Here is a 25,386-nt window from a genome sequence, read left to right as displayed (position 1 = left end):
GCAGGAATCACCTGGTACTGCACTTAAAAAAAAGTCAGTGCTTGTATTAACACTGGAAAAGTCAACACTTCATTCATAATGTGTTTCATTATAGTGGAGGGAAAAATGATGGTCAGTTACGCAAAAAACCTAACACCCTCTCCACATGAAGTGCATGTACTTCTGCGAGCTTAAGATGTTGCTCAAAACAGTCCTCAGGGAAACTATACCTTTTCCAGATTCCAAGAGTCTTGTAGGGAAAGTACTAAGCAATAGATGGTAAAGCCATTATATGCAAAGCACATTTACCATGCCCTCCCAGTGCATCCATGTTTACCTCATTAAGACGACATATACGGCCCACATATACTGACCTGACATTGCTAGTCTACTGAGCAATGATTACCACTAATGCATCATCTAACAAAAAATCGCAAAATCCACTTTGTACTGTTAACATTAACTCCTGTAGGCATTTCTAATTCAAAGATACTGTCAATCTACGATTTATGAAAGTCCAGCTACTCAGAAAAGTTAAAATTATTCTTAAAAATTGCTACAGCAAATGCCCCATCTTGGCAAGGATTCAACAGCACTTGCTTACCATGCAGTTCTTTGTGTCCAACAATGATTTGTGGGATGAATAGCACTTTTTTTACAAAGAAGCTAAAGACCCTCAATCTGTTTACTTACTGAAAATGAGATTAAGAAGAAATTATCATGAAGGCATCTATGCTAGGCAACATCATCTGATATTTTATAGTTTTTAAGATAGCAGCATAATGAGAGCCAACAGCTGAAAGCTGAAGTCAGTCAAGTTTGAACTAGATATAATATGCAGTTTGCTTTTTTCCCCTCTCTAATAAAAAGTGTAATTAGCCCATTTCCCAGCTTTAAGGCAAATTATTTATGACTTGGACTCTTAAAATCAAATATAAATTGAAGAGATGAAGGGGTGTGGGAGGTTGCTTCACTGTTGAAAGATTCTTACCTAATCATAAATTATTGAGGTAGAAACAGGAAATACTGCTGAAATTCTCCAGGCAGTGCTACACAGGATGTAGCGCATTTGATTGGATTATCACAGCAGCAATCTTTCTGAGGATTAAAAAAACCTATTGATCTTCAGAAAGACACTGGGAGAGAAAGGCACATGACATTGCTGCATATTCACATATACTCTAAATACCTCAGGCCATTGCTACAAACCCAGAACACAGGTTTTGAATCCAAAGGCTAAAAGCCTTCCTGCATTGCTCCTACTAGGTCTGCTGTCATCACTGCAGGACCATTTATGCTACCCAGAAGACTATTCCTGCAGAGAATTAGCTTAGCATGCTTTTGCTATACTATTTAAACACTGACGCTTTGGAAACTTATATTCTAATCATAACCCTTTATATTTTATTTATTATTTACAAAAGTAAAACATATTTCAAAAAAATAAAAGTCCTCATGCACAGTTGCTGGTGGTGTGTGTTTTGTTAGCAGTGGCTAGAAAAAAATACATTTAATTAATTCCCAAGCCCCATATATAGTCTTTCAGAAGGCATTTAACTACAGGAAAAATAGAGACAGAATATAAAAGCATGTGATATTTAATATTCCTGAACCTGTATCAATGCTACAACCATAACAATATTGCTGTGATTCAAAATATTTTAAAAATGCTAAAACAGTCTGAGGGGGAGTTAACATGCTTACAGCAAACTACCATCTGCATTTTATTTCTTTCTCTTTCCAATAATCCCAAGGATTATTGAAAATATGTTGTACTTACTAGCAATCTCTTATCGAGGTTGGCTTTTCTTAAAGCAGAGGTTACAGAATTGGCATCTTTCTCTGCCATCCATGCTTTAAAAAGCTTTACAGCAAAAGAGGCTGCAATCCCTGTTTGAGAAAAAACAAAACATGCTTCAGCGATTTTCAACATGAATTAGAGACGGCTATAAGAATTACAAGGTTACAAAATGGTTACAAGAATATGGAATGAAAATACATTTATGACAACAGGACCGAACACGTAGAGCTGAAATGCTCATTTTTTTCCTTAATGCAGTATTAATTTTCTGAAGTATACCAGACTGTTTGAAATTCCTTTCATTCTGTATTGCCCATCTCCATTCAATTGTTCAAAGATTTTCTCTGCAATTATTTTTCTTAGCTCCCCAATTTACAGACCAAGTCCATGCAAGAGGAAAAATTATGTGTTAAATCAGTTAGGAAATGAAGGCACAAAATAATAAAGGACAGTCAGGAATAAGAACTGAAAAAACATATCTTCAAAGGGCTTTTTAGCAAGTCCTGGAATAGGGTTAAATAAAATGAAGGCACAAAATAATAAAGGACAGTTCAATAAGAACTGAAAAAACATATCTTCAAAGGGCTTTTTAGCAAGTCCTGGAATAGGGTTAAATAACTTTGCAACTGATTGTACCCCGACCTCTCCTAGGAGGCATTTAATAGCTGGTAGGACCAGGCACAAATACTATTTTAAGTGGAAAAATTCCTTCCTCAAGGTACAACTTAGTATTCTGTGCATTAAATCAAACGAGCTCTACCTCCACTAGCTGTAGCTTTCCCTGGGGAGCTAAGAAACCATTAGCCCCACACCTCCTATTTCCTAGAGCAGCACCACCACGGCTCTGCTCCAGCTTCTTGGCTGTGAGTGGCAAGTGCAGGGAGCTGAAGGAAGCTGAAAGGTCTCAGAGATGGAGACCCAGCTCATCCTTGAGGAAGGTCCCCTGTAGGCCATTTATGCTTCTCCGTACTACACTCATATCAACATTTACAGTGCTATTGAGAGTGGTGATAATGATAATGGTACACTATGCTACAGCCGGTCATTATAATTTTGTTTCACCTCCGAACAGTCCTGAAGCTCTGAGAGCTAGACGGGACCTACTGGTAGGAAGTAGCTTCGTCATTCTTAGCCACTTTCTAGATAGATATCCATTCTTTTTATTTCTAGGATACATTGACTAATGAGTCATGAAACAAGAATAGAAGAGATTATTCCCAGAGCAGTGTAAACTTCATTAACATCCATTACAGATCTTGACTGTTACGACAGTTTTGGTAACCTTACTTCAAGAGCTTAGTTGTAAGGCATGATCCTTAGAGAAGTACTATATAGAACTATGGATGCACAATGCCACACCAAGAGAGGCCTACAAATTCTACTTTGGGCTTGTTTTACATGTTGTACAGCAGGTTCCAAGTGAAACCAGCACGATGCAGCGATCATAAGTTCTGTGGGCTGACTAATCAAGACTGACAAAGCCTGGTCAACCAACAGGGGACCTAGGTGTAACATCCACCTGTAATTTCTGAAGGTGCAAACACAGTTCAGCGTATCTGATGTGCTTATGAGTTCAATATCAACATAGAATGGAACTCCCTGGTCCCTGTCACCAAGCACTGTCCCCAATACCCATGTCCTAAACCCTTTTTCAAGTTTTAGCTTAAAACAAGTTTTATGCCAGTACAAATATTAGAGGGAGGTTGTTCTAGGGCTTCACTACCCACGCACATTATCAAACTTACTTCTAATTTACAGTCCAAATTTATCATTGGCTAGTTCCTATACTCTATTCATGTGCTGCCACTGTCTTTTCCTTTAAATAGCTCTTCTCTTTTTCTGTTTTTTCCCCCTATTCGCAGAAAGCAACTTCAGCCATTCATTTTATTGATTAACCCCGTTAGCTGCTCTTTGCATTTGCACTGGTTTTTCAGCATGGACGACAATAAGGGTACACTTAACCCTGATGAGGTTTCACCACTGCCTAGACCTTTCTTTGTCTCTGCTAGAAATAGGTCAGCCACCCCCAAAAGACATTTTTTTCCATCTATATGTCACAGTAAAAGTAATGACAACACTGAAAAAGGGTAATCCTAAAATGAATTAGGTATTTGTCCTCAAACTTGATAGATCTATTAGCACAATCTATCCTCTCTCCCTTTCAGCCAATTCTTTGCCAGTGTTACAATTGCCATGCTGATCAACAACTCCCTCAGATAATTTTTTCCTCATGTATTTTAACCTCACTTGCCTGCCGCATTGTTTTTTGTAAATCAAAGAAAGTACCATGTTTATTTTTATATGATCTACCTATTTTAAGCCTTGATCTTTTTCCTGTTTTTGATTTATCTTCGCATCTTTAATTATTCTTCCCTAAAAGATCTATTCCAGAACACTGATTGAACAATCTTTTCGTCAAATGCTGACATGGGTACCTTTTTAGTATATATAAACCAAGAACCAAAAGTATATATAAGCTCCTGACAAAAGTTCAGGGCTCCTAGAAACGTAAGTTCATAATGCAAATGGAATTTGTTCTAGATTTGTACATAACAATTGTATTCTTAAAATGTTAAATTTAAAATATAACAAATTACTTGAGTCTTGAAAATGTGAGTTTTCAGATGCCTCTTGTCTTCCCATAACTAGGAACAGACTTTGATTTAAAAACATTGCAGGCCATCACCCTAAGACATGGATTAGTGCTTTTGTTTGAATTTTCTCTTAGTTTAGTTCTGATTCCGAAAGCTGTGAGTGATGACAGAGCAAAGCTGCAGCTGTGGCTTTTCTTTCTGCAGCATTTAGAAAACAAATGTAATGGTTAGCATGCTGCAAATGAGAACATGAAGTTAGAACACTTTTTTTTTTTTAAAATGAAAGATAGAATACTTTTTAGCTAATATATAGCTCTTTAACAAAACCAAAAAGATTTCATGAACACTGTTCAACACTGACAGTGCATTTGCAATTATTCCAGGTAGTCAGTAACTGGCCAAGAAACGTTATTGAGCAAGCATTTGGAAAATCAAGACTCCAAGGTAGATGGCTATAAACAGCTAAATAAAAACCCTCAAAAAAAAAGAAAAAAGTAATCTCAAAACAGCATTATACCCTAAGATTGAAAGAACAGTTACTCATCATACGGTAAATACAAGCCCATGGGAAAGTGTGTCAAACACTGATCACTACTGCTATGAAGGCAAAAGGAAGGTTTGAATTTTTTTTTTTCTTCTGCAATATCCAGTTGGCTTGTATGTGCTCTCTGTCCCGCTTCACACTCACATGCACAAGATATTGGCAACACTTGAAAAAATCCTAGTAGGCATGTCTCAGGAATAGATATACTTCACACTTTTATAGTATCACAGTAATACTTTCTACAATTTTGCACACACATGTATAACTTCCAAAAAACATAAATCCTTTGGGGTTTGTGTTTGCTTTTTGTTGCTTTTTTGGTATGTTTTAATGCCCCCTTATTAGATTTCACAAAGTATGTTGGCCGTTGCTGTCTGTATATGCTTCTGCCTTAAAATACTGATTTCTGTTGTACAGTTACACGCTTCCAACATATAAAATGTGTTGCAATAAAATATATCTCCGATTAAAGCTAATGTAAGAAAAACGATCATATAGAAAATTACCTTCTTTGACTATATTGTCAGTGAAGAGGCTTGTTAAAATTGTAGCAGGAAGAGTCCCGTTGGCTAACAGGATGCCAGAAAGCATTGCCAGCTTTGTCTGTTCTGTCTCAGTAAAGGCTTTAAGAAACAGCAGAAGCTGTGGGTCAGACAAGAAGGGAAAGAAAAAAAAAAAAAAAGACATATTTGAGCCACAGGCAATGATAACAGGTAGAGATGAATATTAGCAGACAGTTTAATTTCTTATTTCTCAAGAAGTCCCACTATAATAGCAATCACATCAAAATCCGTCCTGAAGCATGGCAGTGCCATTTCACTGATCGCTTATAATTTCATTTTCCATAAGGATGCAAGCATGCGGAATACAGCCCTACTCAGGGAGACAAGGCCTGTCTTCTCCAAATATACGTATGTATGTGTAAAAATAAAAGTGTTTCTTAAAGGCTTGAGACCCACAGAAATTACAGGATCACGGACTTGCCGATTTCAACAGGCTGACAGGAGCCTGCCCATTTATATCTTCAGACTTCAGACTAAACCCCACACAGTTGCAGTTCCTTTTCTAGCTTACAAAAGCTATTACTCATGTGAACAATAAAAGGATGAGAAAGTTTCCTGTTTTCCTTTCGGAGAAGGGAACACAGCACAATTACAACAGATTTTCTATTGGCTAAAATAAGAAATATATTTCAAGTTCAGACATTCTTGATAAAGCTGACAAAGGACAGACAGGAACAAAAGCTGTTTTAAGACCTCGCCATTCCTACTACTAATTACAAGAGGAAACAACTAGCTCGAGAAAAAACCTAAAAATCTCACTGTCTTAAGCGCTATAAGATCTGAACTACGTATTTACCTCGTAAAGCCTAAAAATGGCAATTAAGTCTATTTTAAATATCTTAATTTCATATGTTAAAATGAATGACTTGAAAGCGTATTGATGAAGTACATTACACCTCTTTTCCTTTACATCAGGAAAAAAAAGTTGTGCTAAATGAGATTTTGCTAATAGCATTACCATTAACAATAATGTTTTCTTAACATGTTGTTAGCAATCACAATGTGGGTGGGAAAAAGGAGGCTAGACAGCAAAGGGCAGTTTCACTCATTGCAAAAAGCTGCTGACTCCGTGAGAAGCTAGCTTAAAAATTTACCATCACCACAAAAAAAAAAGAAAAAAGAAAATAAAAAACCCAGGAAAAAAACCCAGGAAAAAAAGAAAAAAAAAGAAAAAAAAAACAAAAAAAAAAAAAGAAAAAAAAAAAGACCACAGACATCCACTTCTGGAGTTAAAAAAGAATCCTCATTTCCTTCTTCAGCCACCAGCACTTTATTCAGCTACCTTCTGCTGTCATGACACCCTTTTTCATTTTCCAAATGAGCAACAGATGCAACTAAAGCAGAACAGCTCATTCTGATGGAAAATTCCCACCCAGTTTCCAATTTAAGGGTATTTCTTAATTACCAAAACCTACCCATACAAAGGGACAGAATATCAGTCGTGTCCCTGCGCTTGTTTGTTACCACGGATAGTGAGAGCTCTTCTCCCAGACATCTAAGCAGCTTATCATTAACTGTAAAGCCTTCTGAATACAGTGATATTTTAAAAATCCAGGTAACTAATGAAGTAAGTTACTAAAACTCATTCAGTGTTTTACGAATAGCTCTGCTCCGTATCAGTGAACAAAACTGAAAAAACCCTCATTCATACGGTAGTACTTACATAATAGCATCAGCTTTAAATTATAGCTTACACAGGCCTAGATGATTCAACCAGAGACAAATCATTTGTGGTTTTTTAGTGGGCTTCAGCCAAATGATTGCAACATGCAGTTTTAGCTTAAAAGAAAAGCTACGAAACTGTAAAATCTCAAGGTGTAATTTTATTTCAACAAACTGTGACTCACAACCAAAAAATGTGAGAAAATTGGGATGCAGATGAATGGAATTATTATTTCTAAATATATGGATGAGAAACAAGTGGTGTGTTGTATTTTCAAATGCAGCAATTAACTGGTATACATAATGGTGCAGGTAAAGGAACTCTGGGGCCACATTTAATGGGAAGACTGAAAACATTTTAACAGAATTTCAATACAAATCTAGTGTAAAATGGAGGCCTGGGGATTTCAAGTTTTCTTTATGCAAGCTTTATCAACAATACGGTACCAAAATCAGATCTGACAAGAAAAAATCTGAATTAGACCTTTTGCTCTTTACTGTAAGTACTGAGACTGAGACTATTAACAGAGATGAAATGGCTTTAGATTTTTGTGTAGGCTACTTAACTCTTACTTCTGCTCCCATATAAGCAGGAGATGAGGATTTTGATTAGAAAGTGGTCACACTGACTACTTTAACATGACAGACCAGGTTTTGACATATTTCCGAGCTGTAACTTGCATTGGGTTTTGTCAGTAATAGGTAGACCATGAACAATTTTACCCATTCATGTCAGATTTGAGTCACAAACACAACAGTGGCAGTAAATCCAGCTGCAAAACCAGAGTTATGCAGCCCAAGGTGGAGAAGGATTCTAAGAGAAAAACATCCAAATATTTATCAACTCTAGTTTTAAGAAATCAGTATTTGTTCAAACGTTTTAGAAGGTCTGAAATCATGTATCTATGAAGTTCACAGCCTCATCCTCTTCCCTTTCCTTTGAACCATGCTTCTTGCAGGTCTCTTAGCATGAATCTGAATTATGGTGTTCTTGAACTGTACCCCACTGCAGTATGTTTTAAGCAGGAGCCTCGTCTTCTACACGTCTCTCACTACTTAAAAGTACTGTTGGTGCTACTAGCATAATTTTTGTTTTACTAATATTTTTGAGAAGCAGCTCAAATAAACTTATACATGTCATTTTCTGCTGTTCAAGGATATTATTCTATACTTTCAAGCAATTGTGAAACATAGCCTAATTTAGGGGGAGACTGGATGATGGGAAGAATCAAAACCTTTAATAAACCCACTTAAACACCATCAAAAAGAACAAAACGTTCAGTTCAAAGCTGTTGGTTTAGATTTTTATTGCTGATTACTTTAAGAGCTCTTCTTTTACCATCACGATTACAAACAGCAGGGAAGTCACAAATGTCCAAGTCACTTCAGAATAGTACCAAACCACCCACGGAAAGTTCTCCGAGCTGATGCTTCCCCGCTGTTAGCCAAGCACTGGCATTACTGCTTTTATTACAGATACAGACTGATTCCAGGCATAAAATGCGCAGTTCCGGCTCACAATTTTGTATTTTTATCATAGCGATACGAACTCCCACCTATTTAAGTGGGAGTTCAGAATGCCTAATAAGCACAAGACCAGACGTAATGTGCTGTTCCATGCTATTTTTTGTCTTTAAAGAACAAGTCTTTTAGGCACAAATTCTGGGCATAAAAGATACGCACAAGTAAAGACACACCCAACATTAAAAAGCATACAAGAAAAAAAAGTGCTTCTGCTCTCCTCCTGCGATCTGGAAACCTCAATAGTGAAAATTAAGGAATTTTATCCACACAGGGAGTGTGGTGTCTTTTTATATCTTCATTATCTGAAGTGGTCTGTTGCTTTAGCATTTGACAGTTTGTCACATCTGTAGACAGCACTGAATTATCAGCAATGGAGAAGGCAGCTAAAATAACAGATACCTGCTGACTGATTCTTGCCTTTCATTTAGCTGACTTAAAGCATCTGTTTACTCCCCATTTGATCTCAGAATATTAGTCTCCTCTTATTTCATAATTCCCAGCTTGATTTAGGGTTCTTTCATTAGGAAAATAGGAACATGAACAAAGGACCTCATAACATCTCCCAGTACTTCAGATGTCCTCATATGACTCAGTAATATTTACCACTGTTAAGGCCAAAAATATACTTATCTGTACTTCATCCCAATTTTGGTAATAAAAACACTTATATAGAATGCTACTTAAACATGCAAACACACTATACAGACAGCTAATATGGCATTCCTCATCCACTGACCTGAACAGAAAAACACATATAAGAAAGATAAATACAAATTTGGAACTGAGGATTTTACTGAAATTATTGCAAAATGTTGTCATAAGTCTATGCCACTATACTGGGCAGTGCTCATATGAACTTAAGCTGCCTATATCAAAAAACAGCAGGTGAGCAATGCATTTAAACATCTTTGTCTTCTGTTGAAACTGCTTGCACAAAATAATTTATATGTAAAAATTTAGATGTATGGTTTACTTATGTCACTAGAAGAAAGAATAACCAGCAATTTTGGGGGGAGAGAGTTAAGCAATAAAACACTTGAAAGCTAGAAGCAGACTAAAAAGGGAGAGGTACTGGGAAATAATAATGTCCTAAAGACAAAATTATGAACTAGAAGACATAAAGCAAATCCTTGTACAAATACTGCCATTTAAGAGAATCTCTCTTTAAAGAGAAGTCCCACTGACACCATCTGCTTCTTTAGAGTGAAATTGCTGGTATTGCCTTGGTTTTTTTAGCATGACTCTTTCTGAGAGAAGAGCTAATTTTCGCACAAGTGCTCTAGCTGACTAATGAATCTGCCAGAAAAATCACTTTCATTGCTGGGACAGTGACCCATGAAACAACATAAAGGAGTCGCTCTCTTGCTTTTCTAACCACCGACTAACTTCAGTAGTCTTTGAACTACTAAATCTTGCAGCAACACCTTCTAGAAATACCAATGTATCTATCTTCTGACTCTCTATGAGCAGCTACTCTCATACAAGTTACTGCACACAGTGATTAAAGCATTAAATAGTTAAAAACCCAGCAGCCTCATCAGGGAGAAGACAGTCACTTGTTGGGTTCACACAAGCAGGGGGAAGGAGAAGGTAAGCAAAAGGCATCTACCAATAGTCCTCAAGGTTTTTAAGGCAATGACAGCGCAGGTGTGATACACAGGCCCAAACCTTCACAACCACCTTCCCAGTTTCTAATTCTCAGATAAACTGCATTAAGTGAGGAAGAGAGCGCACCCAGCACCCACGCCAAAAGGCCAGGAGCCACACCAAGATTTGCACCAGAGCGCAGAGCTACAGGTGGTGATGGAAGGGCAGATGGAAAAGTTACCCCCCAGCCTAGGACCACTAAACAAACCTAATCTCGTGATCTGTTACACATGATGTAATCTGACACTGAAAACTATACAAAAAGCATGTACATAAAATTGAGATTTGCAGTCTGCAAGGTGAACAAGCCCACTCTGACGCTGTGCTGCCCCAGCTAGGATGCTTCCAATGGCTTTAAATGAGTGTCATGACTCCAGTCACACTATACCTCAAATTATTGCTTTCTCTCAAGCTAGCGTATGGCTACTCTTCAGATCAGAGCCACTTGTTCCTCAACTGGAGAGTCAAATTATTATACATTAACCATAGTCTCACCTTGTTACTAAGTGTGCAAAGTGAATTCTTAGAAACTTAAAGGATTCAAACCCAAGTAAGTTACAGAAGAGCGAGGAGGCGGCTTGAATTGACATGGCATTTGCTTAATATGCTGAACATTCTCTGAAACTTGAATGCTATGAGTCAGCGCTTCTCATGTCAATGATTATAGTAATTAACAGCAAGAACATTAGATTTGTGTGGGGACAGAGGTAAATTTAGGTCTTTAGAATAATGTATTGAGCAATCAGCATCAGTTAATAGGCATGCTGGCCACAAGCGCAAAAATAATTTCCTATATGAGCAACAATGTATAAATCAGAGCCGAATTTATTCAGCCACAAGAGGTGGTGGTGAAGCACCATGCTCCAGACTTACCCTCACTTGACCCTTGCAGCAATCTTTCTAATGTTTAAATAATATGGAAACACACTTTTACTTTTAACAAGTATTTTAGTCACAGGACAGGTTTTGCCATTATCAGCATGCCTGTTAAGTTACAGCACAGCACAGTGTTTATTACTTACTCAGGCCATTAGAAAAAGATATTTACATTGGTTACTAGGAACTCAAAATAGACAAAATAAATCTGTATTTTGCTTTTCAAAAATTTCTGCCAAGGTTTCTCGTGTCTCCTTAGAATTCAGTATCACAAAACAAAACAGTATCCACAAATATCCACTACAGTCTAACAGGCAAATCCTGAGCACTTTGCCAGTGGAGATGACTTTCTTGCACATATCTATGGCCTCGAATACAAAAACTTGTGGTTAGGATTCATTCCACAATGCAGTAGTTTCATACTGTGCTGGTTTTGGCTGGGATGGAGTTAATTTTCTTCACAGTAGCTAGTATGGGGCTGTGTTTTGGATTTGTGCTGGAAACAGTGTTGATAACACAGGGATGGTTTTGTTATTGCTGAGCAGGGCTTACACACAGTCAAGGCCTTTTCTGCCTCTCACCCCACCCCACCAGCGAGCAGGCTGGGGGTGCACAAGAAGTTGGGAGGGGACACAGCTGGGACAGCTGACCCCAACTGACCAAAGGGGTATCCCATACCATATGACATCATGCTCAGCATATAAAGCTGGGGGAAGAAGAAGGAAGGTGGTGATGTTCAGAGTGATGGCATTTGTCTTCCCAGGTAACCGTTACGCGTGATGGAGCCCTGCTTTCCTGAAGATGGCTGAACACCTGCCTGCCGATGGGAAGTAGGGAACGAATTCCTTGTTTTACTTTGCTTGTGTGTGCAGCTTTTGCTTTACCTATTAAACTGTCTTTATCTCAACCCATGAGTTTTCTCACTCTTCCGACTCTCTCCCCCATCCCAACGGGGGGGAGTAAGTGAGCAGCTGTGTGGGGTTTAGTTGCCAGCTGGGGTTAAACCATGACAAATACTCATATATCAAATGACATTCTGCACAGCAGATTTGCATTTATTCTATGGAAAAAAAACACAGAGAGCTGTTCTATTAGCAGGATAGTAATACCACTTCTCATTAAGAACTATACCCCAAAGCATATCAAAGTTCTGCACATAAAAGCCTGGAATAAGAAGGTGAGTTTTGTCAAAGCAACCAAAGGAAGCATTAATTCAGAATTACTCTACATCAAGTGCTGCCAGCAGTATTCCCACAGAGCTAAATTTGCAGACAAAAGCTGCCACCTGTAGATTACATCCTCTTTTCCGGTAGAGCTAAATAAAATACATAACAGCACCGCATTTGTATATATACAATTATATTAGATATAGGCTAAAAAATATTGATGCTCAAGAGCAGACTGCCACCAACATTACCTTTTTGATTTCATCTTCAAATGCTTTCTCCAGGTATTTGTATCTCCTGATAAGTTTATTGAAGACCTAAAGATAAACACAGATTAACTTAAAAAAAAGTAACAACTTGCAGCCATCCTTCTTTACAAAAAAGGGAAAGGGAAACAAGACTGCCACTACTGAATCCATAAAGAATACCTTTGACTAAGACAATTTTTTCTTTTTATTATCTCTGCAGCAGGAAAGAAAAAGCAGGCTGGCTTCTTACTCTCTAATATTCCACTGCACAGTTTTCTTTTAGACATTGTTTCCAGGAAATAAGCAGCCAGCAGAATGATATTTTTGCAGTCACCTGTTGCATTGTCTGTCTCATGGCAGAACATGAAACATCCTTCTCTGTAAGTTTGTTCACAAGTGGAAAAATACAAGTTTTCCAATTCTTGCTTCGTAGAGCAATGTTTGAATCAGAGAATTTACTGCAGTTTGAGAGTCTTCTGTTTCATATTTCCCAAAATTTTATTCCTACTCTACTTTTTGCCCTATCCATAGATCAAAAGCAGGGGAAAGGAGGAGGAGAAGGAGGTTAACTGCACCCTTCCCCTGGTAATGCAACTCTCTGGGGAAGCTGTCAGGTGTAAACTGATGGAGTTAGGCAGTCAGGTAGCACCACTGGGCATTTTCAGTAGATGCAGGATCTTTGTCAAATCCACTAACACGAACGCTTACAACAAAACACACTACTGCCAAGGAAAGAGGAAGAACATTTGACACAGCTTTTACAACAACTATGTTCTTGCAAACACTTGTTCTCCAGTTTTCACTATTTGTTTCCCATCATGCAACCACAGATTATGAAAGCAGAAGCAGCACAGGTGCAAGGTGCATTCAGATGGAAGAAGGGAGAGATAAGAAATTAAATAAACAAATCACTGCTCTCACTACTGTACAAAGGACACAAAACATTTGATTCACTGTCACAGATAAAAAGGTTTATATGGGGAACAAATGACATATTGTCAGGCTGGATGGTGGTGGGGGAAAAAATTAAATTTAGAAAGTTTCAATTCACTCTTCAGAGAACATAAAATACATCCAAACATCCTAAGTGGCAGTATTTTGGCTCAGAACAAGTGAAAATCAAGTTGTGGCCATGCTGAGAGGCAGAGAGATACAGAATTCTAATAAAATAAGGTGTAAAATAAGGTGTAAGACGAAAATGTAAGCTAGCATCTTGTTCATATTTCCAAGCAAAATTTTGTGTATTTTTATAAGTCCCTGTAAATGACAGAAGTACACTTCATAAGCAAATAATCTGCTAAAATATCAACACTAGCTTTAGTCTTTTTTCTTGAAGACTTTTCACTCTTTGACTTGTTTCCACATCTGAAACCACAAAAAATAGCCACACTACTGGTTCATTTTGGGAGTCCAAGTAAGAAATTACCTAGAAGATAGGGAAGCTCGAAACACTATTTTAGCCTAGCTCCACTTTTTCATAATACAATAAGAGCTCTATTTCCCATTATACATGAAAAAAACTGGCGAGGTCTATAAAAGGATACATCTTTTCCGGCATTAACTACAAAATGTTGACTTGTTTTGGTGATTTTTGGTTTGAAATGCAAAGAACACATTGAAGATTCCACTGCTTCAAATCCTGAAGCCTTCCTTTCCATTTTCCAATATGCAACCTTTCTTTTTGAAGTTAAATTTCTCTTTGGACAACTGGTACTGCCAATTTTTATTATCAAACCGTTAAAATATTAAGATTCAAGAAGACAGAATCAATGCTTTTACCAATAACAGAGATTTTCCTGAAGTAGAATACCCTGTTTTTAAGAGATGATAAAGCTGATAAACAAGATATATTGACTCCCTTTCCAAAAATAAGTATAATTCACTTCTTCAGATTATCAAAGATATGTTTTTAAAGCAGCTTTCTGCTATTTAGCAAACATTTGTTACCGATGCAGATTCTTATCCCAGCACCCTTTAAATCAACCACACACATTTTCAGCAACTTACGACCCCCGACACCTTAGCAGGGACAGTGGCTTTTATGCTTTCAATTACTGTCTCCAGCATCCCAATAACAACTAGTTATTTAAAAAGATAAATATGTTACTCAATTAACACTGGACTTTTGACATACGTTTCAATGGTATTGCATTTTTATGCAATCCTACTTCTATCCAAAATTGCATGGTGGCTTTGAACTTTCAATAGAATTCTTACTGTATTTTCTCATAGAATTATTATCTTCCATTAAGGAGTTACGCAACATTAGCTTCTCTTCAATAATGTTTTAGGCTTCATTGCTTAGTTCTGTTAATTTCACATAGGCCTATTTGCGCAAGCCTTATTCCTGCAAAAGGAAATTATGTATCACATATGCAGGAGAAAAGAAAGCTCTTGAAATATATGCCCAGTTCCTAACTAGTTATACAACTAAAGGTTGGAGGCGTGAGCTTTATATTTTTTGTCATTCATATACTTCATGTGTTTCTAAAAATATGTTCATACAAATCTTTCAGGCTGCATACAGAAAAGGTCAACAAAAATAATAAGGATGGTGTCTAAAAATATACTGAACCAACAGCAGTCTGAAATAAGTAAGACTGCTTTCTATAAAAGAAAGCATCGCCAGCTGTGATCAGATTATCTTAGACATCCTATTTTCTTATCTAAAATTTATAGGTTAGGGCAGACTACTGGTTAACTGGGTTTTCAGTTGCCCTATTGCAGCCTAGACAGTCTGCAGATGTTCCACAGATAGATAGATAAATGGAAAACAGTAAACAACCACGCCTTTACTGACCTGAGCATAATTTCGGATGGCATCATGATCTTCATCTGCAAAAAATACACAGTGGTTGGTCATCTTAGTCTTGTCATTGTCATCTATGCGTGTGCCTCCAGGAGCTAAAAGAAAGAAAAAAAAAAAAAGGGGGGGGGCAAGAAACAATTTCTCACTTTAGAGGATGTTCAATAATTATTAGATTTAATAAGTCCAGTAAATCTTATGTTAGTATCACTGAGGCAAAAGGCAAGGGTAAGAGCTAGCAGAGGAGAGGTGGGAACAGAGAGAGAGACAGAGCTTTGCAAGGCTGTGGTGGCACCTGACAGAGGGGACAGCTGGCCGATATGCTGCACCTTAGATCACACAGACCTCACAAGACTGAGAGATTCAGGTCACACCAAGGAATCTTAGCTGGTTTTGAGAGCACTGAATGTGATCCAATAAGTATGGGTTGGAGCATAACCCTTGTGCATATTTTAACTACTACTTTAAACACCACAATAATGTAAATCCTTTCTGAAGAGAAAAGTATTAGCACTCTGTTACTAATTTGAGGACTTGGAACGTCTCCCTAGCCCCTTTAATGCTTACCAGGCCCACGTAAACATTCAAAATACTGCTGCGAAAGTTTTCTCCTGGCTTATTTTGTTGAGAGCTTTTTCCCTAGGTATTTCTACTGGCTTTGGTTTCCTGCATTACCTCAAATCTTGCAAAAACATCTTTTCTTCTTACATACCAAAGAGCAGGAAGTAGGAATCAAACCAACATGCCCAGTAAGAAGAGCCAACTTATTCAAAATACAGAGGAAGGCAAAAGGCGTGTTTTCGCCCATGCTGCCAGTAATACCTGGGAGAAATGCCCCATGAATATCCGCTAAGTGCTCCCCGTTATCTTTCACTTCTCCTCTTAGCTAGTCCCTGTTGCAATGTCTACAAAGCAAGCTTTGCAACAGCTAATAACCTGGAGTGCTGTACTACACCTTTTCATGCTAATAAATTCCTCTGTTTCCTCTAGTTAGTGTCTCTCTCATTTTCTTTGCTGTTGCATTTATATGCTGTTTCAGCGCAGACTGAAAGAAGGCTTCTCGGAGCAGTATCCATTTTTTGTGGTATTTGCAGTATGCCTCACACAATCAAGTCCCTAGATATTACTGCACTACAAACAATAAACAATTCTATGATACGAGATCCAAAAAGTATCTAGATAAGTGAAATCGTAATACAGTTTATAGTTTCCACTTTGTAAGGGAAGACAGCATCTTAAAAGAGGCAAGGCTGATCCTCAAAATTCTGCATCAGGTACACTGCAGTTTACCTAGCATGCTGCCAGCTACCAAAATATCAAAGAGTGTGTCAGCATAGCGGCGATAATCAAGCCGGGAGCCAGTTGCATCCAGAAACTTGGCTATAGCCTCCAGGTCACTCCCAGCTTCATTGAGGCCTTGGACAATCGTATCCCTGAAGACTGTGGGTTCAAATTTCTCCTTTTCATCTGGAGCAAAGATAAAGGAGAAGGAGAGAGAGTCAGTTTGAAACTTTCCTTTTAAAATCCCCTATCAGCCAGCCATTGAAATTACCATGGCACATAAACATACTCTTCCTGTTCTGGTCAACGCACCAAAAATTTGGTTGGTTGGCTTTTATTGCCTGTGGAAATTTTGCAGTGTTTACCCTTGCTTCCCTCTCCTCCTCATCTCCCCAAAATACCAAAACACATACAAACATACAGGAATAAATAAAAGGGAGGAAAAGCAACTATTGAAATTGTTTTCAAATTTCATACTCTTGCTTCTCTTGTTGGTATTATCAAATGTGTGTATCATTATGCATTGCTAAATCTGATAGCAGAATAAAAGGTATGTCAGTCGTGTAAATAATCTCACTGTAGGAACACTCCATTTTTCGTTTCTTGATATTTTTCTTTAAATAACTATGGTCGCATATCTAAAATGTTTTCAAAAATACAAGTCTTCAGGAAAAGAGGAGATCAAGGTATACATAAAAATACTTTTTGTGTAAACATTTAGGACCCTGCCACACGGCGTAACCAAGAATTTACCTTTCATGTTCACAGACCTAAGCAGCACTAGGAACACAGAAATGCAGCGCTCACATTGCATTTTCTACAGCCGTCCCTGGTTGAACTCGATTGAGGTACAGTCTGACCCCCAGACAACATCCCTATGTCAAGGCCATTAGCCACAAGAGATGTAACTGCAACCTCCAGATAAAGCTAGGTAGATTTACCCATACCTCCTGCTGTTTTTTCTTGCAGGCTGTTAACAGACACTTGAAGCTTCTTAGCAAAGCAAGTCTTGACTTTATAGAAGGGCACATACGAAATGCTTGTTACTGTCAAAATAACTCTGAACATCAGAAACACAACTGCGAGCTGTCCTGTGACACTCAAAAAAACTAGTTTGTTATGACCTGCTGACACAAATGTTGATAGAAGTTCTTTAAAAAACCTGCACATACTATATGCAGAGGATAAATCCAGGGATTTTAGTAACTAAGACAAATGAGGATTGGTAAAATTCCTGTCTAAACATGTGCAGTCTGAAACGTGCCAGCTGCAACCCTCGCAGGCTTTTGGGGAGAAGAGGTTCTGGATATTACACATCCTCTGGCTGCAGGTTTCCTTTCTCTGCAACACATAGTACAACTTTTTATCCCAAATATTAACCAGAAGACTTTGGTTTCCAACAGCCTTTCTTCCCCTAATCTCTTTCCTCCAGCCACATTAGCCTCACGACAATTAAATAACTATTTTACACACAATGCCTACTTTTATCAGCTTTAATATTTCTAATACACAAATGTTTTTCTCTCTTTTTGTTCCCTTGCATGTACCTGGGGTGCGCTCATTCTACCATCTTCAGTGCATCACTTGCACATTCTTCCCCTCTTTCAATGCATTCCCTTCCCCCATAACAATTGTACCCGGAAAGCACAAGCAGTCCCTCCCACTCAGTGCTCAGCAGCACTGGAAAAATGAGGCATCACCTTATTTTCCAGAAATCCCCTGCTATGCCTAGCTTTTAGTGGCTTGTTGACTCTATTATCTATCTCCAAGTGGGGTGCTGCCCCACCCCCAAAGCTGACCTCCTCAGACCAAAGCTGAGGATTACTCAACTCCACAGATACCCATATACATATGGCACTATGACTGTGTGCATCGCTCATACAGCCGCCTGTTCCCAACCCCAGCTCGTCCTGAAGCAATGCACACAATCATAGTGCCTCGCTCTCGTCATTCAATAAACTACTCAATATGACCCTTCTCTGAATCGCAAGCGACTTCTTCCCAGGCTTTTACTTCACCCCAGACCTTGGAGATATTCAGGCTCTCAATTGTGTTACCTTGACTTTCAGCCGTGATGAATATCTGCAGTCTGCTGTTTGAATAACCATCTCTCATATCTGCAGGGCATGCCCGTGGTGGAAAAAACAGAGAGGGTGGAGTGGGGAAACTGAGGAACTGTGCCTTTGCTCTGGGGAGATGCCTACAGAGAAGCATACTACTGGAATCCCATCTGAGCTATCAGACCGGTTACCAAACACTCAGTTGCAGCCCTCTTCCAACTTGAAGTATTAAAAGAACTCAAAACAAGCAACAAACCAATCAACCCACAAACAAACAAGCCTTTTACTGAAGTGTAAGTACTTCAGTACATGTACTTCAGGCAGTTTTATTTGCGCACAAGAAACCCAGCTCCACCCATAAACAAGTATCTGAGTATAATTATTCTTTTTCGGGTTACCAAATAAGTATGTATTATTTGCAGGGAAAAAAAAATGCTTGATGACTCATTAACCAGTAAAATGACACAGTTCTGTCTTATGAGTTAAAAAAAAAAAATCCTATTTTACTTTTTCAACTGTATTTTGTCTAAAATTTTAAGATGTTCACGTCTAAACTGAAAGGTGTTATATGCTTGGTATCATGGGTACACAGTGCTCAGTACAAACACAAACACCATGATTAATATTTCTCAGCTATTTTAAAGAGATTCTTCTCCTGCCCTAGAAGTCCTCCTCTCATCTGGAGTATCCTACTATTTTCTTGTCTATCACAATCTAAAAATTTACACAGGAAGAGGACGTAAACTCATTGCATGAAAAATTATTTATAATTTTATTGAAACATTTTCCTACCAAGCCAATGTACTGAAGAGGAATATGCTGATGTAGTACAACAGGGTGAGTAAGAAGCCATCATCAAGAAGTGGTGACAGTACGTTGAGCTGTCAAGTACATAATTACTAAACAAGCACAGTTTCAATCACGGGCTAGCGGAGGCAGGTGTAGCTTGCAGATGTGATGCATACAATATCCAATGCAGCAGTGCTATACACAGCTTTTCATTTTCATCATGTTCCCGGATCCTTATTTCCTTTCTTTTGCTTCTCAGGAAACCACAAAGTACACTTATACCTCCCTCCTTAAGAATTAATCTTAACTCTTAAACAGAAGGCCTGCAACTATATTTCTGTGGGAGAAAAATGAGATGCCCTCTTTGGCTCCCCTTCTGACTTCACAATAACGTAAAGGTGTTAATATTGACTTTTTACTAGGTAATTTTCACTCTGAAAGTAATATGCATTGTTTACTTTAGCTTCTTTTTATGCTGCCATTTACCTTTTTGCACCAGTTTTTTAGCATATATTAACTCTATGTTATCTATACCACGGGAACAAACTTGGGTCTGAGGTGTTGCCTGCCAGTTTACTTTAAACAATACGCACTATTTGTTCCTGTTAATGCTTCAGGAAGCTTTTTGTCCTGCAGGTATTTGTCAACTGTCGGGATACATAAGTTTTCCTTATTTCCTATTGGCATTTTTGCTACTCCTATTTCCTCCTCTTCCATTTCAGAACACACAAAGACATCAATCTGCGTTCATGCAAGTACAGTGCAGTCAACACAATCCACATCCCACGTATCTGCATCATAAGCACAAATCCCGGCCAGATGCCAACTACTGCTGACCATCACCAAAAAAGCAGTATTCAACAGGTAGAGAGATTATATTAAGAACTAACCAAACTATTTCTTTGCCCAGATTGCTAAAAACTTGATATGGAACTGTGAGATGCCTCCTTCCCTCAGAAGGTTCTTCCCTTTACAATATCATTTTTCTTCCTTCAAATCTTTTTAAAGTGATTTTAATGCCTGCCACTATATATGCTGGAGGCAAGGTTTATACCTTTTATTACGTCAACTAATAGAACTGGAAGGAGTGGGATTTACAAGCTCCTCCTTCATAGTCCTCTCTCAAAAATGTTTTAGACACTAAGCACACTTTCAAACTTTAAAGAAAAAAATATCATCATCTTCCTTTTTTTCTCTCTGAAAGCTCAAAAACTGTTTGCATTCAGAGATTAGGGGCAGTGATAGAGTTCATATGGACAATTATTTTTATTAGATGCCTGACTGTCGTGTTACACCTCACTGGCTCCTCAGATGGCAGTGCTCCTGGGAGCTGCACAAGAGGAAAGAGTATCATGAGACACAAATCAACTGGTAAGAACCAGCAGCCATCTGTCAACCAGCTCACTCCCCCCAGCATTTGCATGTTTCAGACCCCCCTACCTGCCTGCCTGCTACACACAACAGAATAGGCTGAAATGCCACGTTCAACCACAGCCACTGCACTCTCCTCTACCTGGGTGAAATTTCAGGACTCCCTGATATACCGAAAGTCAGGAGAAAAAAACCTAATAGTATCTTCTAGTCTAAGTCCAAGACATAACAGTCTGTGACACTGCTATGGTACAAAAAGAAAAAGTACATACAAACAGAAGGGAATAAACACGCTAGGAAGCCGTCTATTTTTCCTTGAGTGCTCTGCCTCCAGAAAGAAAACAGGTATCTACATTTTCTATGCAGGATCCTCAAATATTAAGGCAACCAGGATCCCACCATATTTGAAGAAGAGATTTAATGCTTTAAACACACAAAGAAGTGTTTGCATATTAAGATTTCTATATTAAAGCCATTTAATATCCCAAATCCCATTTAAGTAATCTTTCAAAAGAAAACCCAAAAAAATCACCCCTCCAATCTTCCAGACTCCCCCCAAGTCTTTCCTTCTTCCATGCAGCCAACAAGTATCTATTGCCACTTCCAACCACTTTAACAGAAATTCAAGAGATAGGCACAGAATTACAAATAAAAACTCTTCATTTATTCTAATTATTACTTGTATTAAATAGGAGTCAAAGACCAAATCCGTGTTAGGACCCATTATGCCAAATACATTGCAAAACAGGGGCCGAAAAGAAAGTCTTTATGAGAGAGAGAACGTTTTCTAAGACAATTTTAGCAAATAACATATGTACCATAATTGACTGACCTAGACTGAATAATACATTGGATCAATCCAGCAGCGTGCATATCTGATTGCTTTTACTTGTTGATCTGACAGGTGTTTCTTTATGGACTGTTAATTCCACTCCTCTAGCTATATCTACGCTGTTGCTAATTAATGCAGTGTACAGCTACTGCACAATGTTCAGGACCATGCTGATAGAAAGTTAATCCCACTAATTACTGGAGCATCATGACATCTATTTACAAACAATATAGGTTTCTTTTTTTAATCAGTTATACCTACAAATGTTGTATGTGCATCATAGAAAGGACATTTTCCATTTAAGAGACCGCATTAGTCAAACTAACCGAGGAAGTGATATGTGCAAGGGAGGAAAGACAAGAGAAAGCTGGCACCGCTTTTTAACATGACTGAAAACAAACTATTTTGCAATTTTCATCCAGGCTTCGTGATCATCCTTGATCTTAAGACACTCTTCAGATTTGTGATAGAATTTGTAATTTTCTGAGAAAGGTTACAAACTCTTTTTGTTTCTCTCATCCACACTGAGAAAATGCTCTTATTTACATTCTCTTATTTACACAAGACATCAAGACCAGGTGTTAGGTTTTGATCAGAAATAGGAAAGTCAAGATGGAAAAAGTCTGTTACGTGACAGACAGGAACCCCACCTGTGTGTGCTATAATAATCTGCTATTGCAACAGCAAAAAATCTAAGCCTTCTTTTCACAAAACAGACTTTTTTTCCCCTGAAAAAAGTAAATAATTTATTACATATATTTTTGCTCTCTGCCTCAAAGCGTTGGGCATTCAATTCAGACACCTAAACCATGAGAAATGAACTCTGAGTACGAGCAACCATGTTAGGATGTACTCGCTGTACAGAATACCTGGATGATCAGTATAATTAGCACCTCTTAGCTTTCTTCAAAAATTGATCCAATACTGTACATAAGGAAAGAGAGTGTTGGTCATGTTTACAGAAAATCAGTATCACAATGAGTAAAATGGGACTTAGGCAATGGTAATTGTTTTATTTTAACAATAAAAAACCAAACTACACTAACACAGCAGAAATAAGTATTTGTGAAAGAAGAGCTTTCTGACCTCTATTGTTACAGAAGGCAGGGCCAACTAGATGATCTGACCATCTCATGGAGAAGGAAGGTGAGATAATTCCTTTTTAGATGTGAAAGGTTCATTTATAGAGATGGCATTGATTTGAGTCAACGAAATAAAAACAAAAATCAAAACCAAAAAAGCCAGATTTTCTTTACGCAACCTTTAAATAAAAGCTTATATTTTGCTTTCTTAGTTGAAAGGGACATTTTAAGAAACACCTGAAACAAATATCTAGTAAGTTTTCTTCCTCATATGTAAATATACGATAAACTCAGTTAGAATCTAATTTTTTAACTGAGGCTTCTACAAGACTTAATAGCTACTAAACCCAAAATTCACAGAAAGTCCTAAGATATATAGAAAAAATAATAAAATTTGTAGAGCTTAGTCAAAAATAACATCTGCACTCTTAACATGGCTGAAGAGAAGGGGAGAAAAACCTTAATCCTATTGAACTTTCAGTTATTCCACCTGTCCTGTTTCTAGACATTTTAACAAAGAGGAAAATAAAGTTTAAAATGTAACGTAACCTACCCCTCTTCCTAGTTTTGAACCGCTGGCCTGTTAGCACCGGCTTCTGATTCTTATTCATAAAATTTCTGGAGGAAAAAAAGAGAAAAATATTTTTACTATGGCATTTACAGACAACAGCTTAACCTAAAGGCAAAATAAACATTCAGTGTAGTAAAATCCCAACATGTGAAAGGGAAAGAAAGTTCTTGACGTATCCTCAAAGAATAATTCACATTACATTAAAGATGAAGAGCACTATGACCCAAGAAGAACTTTGATGAGATGTGTTCTCTCAAAATCTGGCTCTTAGCATCCCTATAAAAAAACGTGAAGGTTCAAACCCGAGCAGGAAGGCGACGGAACCTCTGCCCTTCCTGCCGGAGCAGGGATAAAGCCGCGCTGCCCATGGGACGCCCGGGGGCACAGAAGCCGCTCGGACACAGGGCTGGGAACGATCCCGGTGGGGTTCTGCGCCGCACAGGTCTTGCCGGCCGGCACATCCACCGGGCAATCGGACTCCCAGGGCTACAAGCCATCCTTCTGAAGAAGTGACTGCGGTCTAACCACAAAGACAATGTTTTAACAATCAAATCCCTCTCAAATGTTTCTTCCAAGCGTGACTGTATCTTAGGAACTTTTAGTTTCTAAAAACCTGTATGTGTTGTAAAAATAATAAAAGACAACTCCCCCCTGACACCCCCATCAATAGTTAAGGACCTACAAGGCACATCATATAATAACAACAGTAAAAAAAAAAAACATATTGGGCTTACATGACTTCAGACCTTAACAGCAAATCTCAACATGCAACGTTAAAAAATCTGGGAAGTGATCATATATTAATATCAGTTTTATTTTCTTTAGATAAAATATTTTTCAGCTTTGGGTATAATTAGTTTAATCACATGAGACGCAGCTTGCGCAATGAGCATCCAAACCGACAGCTGAAGGCAAACAGCAGTGAATACAAGGAAGCTTTGTAGCACGTGGCAATTGTCACGGGTCATCCCCCTGTCCTGCCAACAACAAGTGCCAGAGCTGGGACTTATAGGCCACCTATTTCATACCCTGCAGGTCATTAGGTCACTGTTACATATGATTTGTTCATCCAGAATTAAGCCTTACCACGCAAGAAGCTTTGTCCTTTGGGCATGTTCTTCTAACAAATTTAGTTTTACAAAAATTCGTGTTATTTGTATTTCTTCATTGCAGACTGCAGGTCTAGTTTAAAAGTACATACATTTGCCAACACTTCTTCCTACTGAAGAGAAACTCAAGCTCCGTGGCTAGAAAGATGCCATCAATCACACGTTACTATCCAAGTAATGCTCTCTCTACCCCTGAAAGTTCATTTAACAATTCTGTTAACAATGCTCCAGCTATACAGTATGTTCCCGTTCACCAGACTACCTCTTCTGGTTGCAGCATCGCTAGCTGGCCACGTCTGCAGCATTTCAAGTGTTTAACTTGGCAAATACTGCTTTCTAGTCTAGGTCTGCCATTTATCCGCAGTCAAAAGCTGCCCACATGCACTGGAAATAGCCAGTAAAGTTCAGAGTCAAGACTGGTTTTGCTTTCTGCAAGTCATAAAAAATACAAAGATGCAACAAAGCAATTAAACTGAGAGGTTCACATTCATCACTGAGATTTAAAGTTACGGTTTTAACAGGCCAAGGAGCATTTCCAAACAACTGCAACACTAAATAGCCTTCTGGAAAAACAATTTGCCCATCTGCAAAGAGAGTTAAAAATGGCAAACCATGATATGGTATCTTTTGAAGAGCTATAGGATCCAAGCCTCCCTTCACAACAGAGCTCAAAAGTCTCTTTCCCCACTTAGCTGTCTCAGTGGCAGAGGAGCAGGAGGTGCTTTACAAGTTAATTAGGCAGATAATCTAGCAGTCAACAGGGATAAGCAACAGCCCAGTCTCTAGCCAGTGACCGGCTAGATTTGACATATTTATCTGCTTTGTCTTTGTGCCCTTCAGTTACTTGTAAGAGACTGATCTATAAAATATAATATAATATA

At 38.2% G+C, this 25,386-nt stretch overlaps 1 protein-coding gene across 1 annotated transcript in view; it reads right to left on the bottom strand.

Annotated features, from left to right (window-relative positions):
* The window catches only part of BZW2 (basic leucine zipper and W2 domains 2), a 36,766-nt gene extending 13,322 nt beyond the window's left edge, over positions 1–23,444 (bottom strand). Inside the window, exons 1-6 of the mRNA XM_009585436.1 lie at positions 23,379–23,444; positions 16,701–16,877; positions 15,405–15,508; positions 12,608–12,673; positions 5,425–5,560; positions 1,760–1,869 (exon numbers count right to left, since the gene is read on the bottom strand). Of these exons, the coding sequence (XP_009583731.1) occupies positions 1,760–1,869; positions 5,425–5,560; positions 12,608–12,673; positions 15,405–15,508; positions 16,701–16,877; positions 23,379–23,436 (651 nt within the window). The 5' untranslated portion in view covers positions 23,437–23,444. The remainder of the gene's footprint in view (positions 1–1,759; positions 1,870–5,424; positions 5,561–12,607; positions 12,674–15,404; positions 15,509–16,700; positions 16,878–23,378) is intronic.
* Positions 23,445–25,386: the final 1,942 nt, after the last annotated feature.

Source organism: Fulmarus glacialis, unplaced genomic scaffold, assembly GCF_000690835.1.
Source record: "Fulmarus glacialis isolate BGI_N327 unplaced genomic scaffold, ASM69083v1 scaffold7399, whole genome shotgun sequence".
NCBI lineage: Eukaryota > Metazoa > Chordata > Aves > Procellariiformes > Procellariidae > Fulmarus > Fulmarus glacialis.
This window is presented reverse-complemented; position numbering and strand designations above follow the sequence as displayed.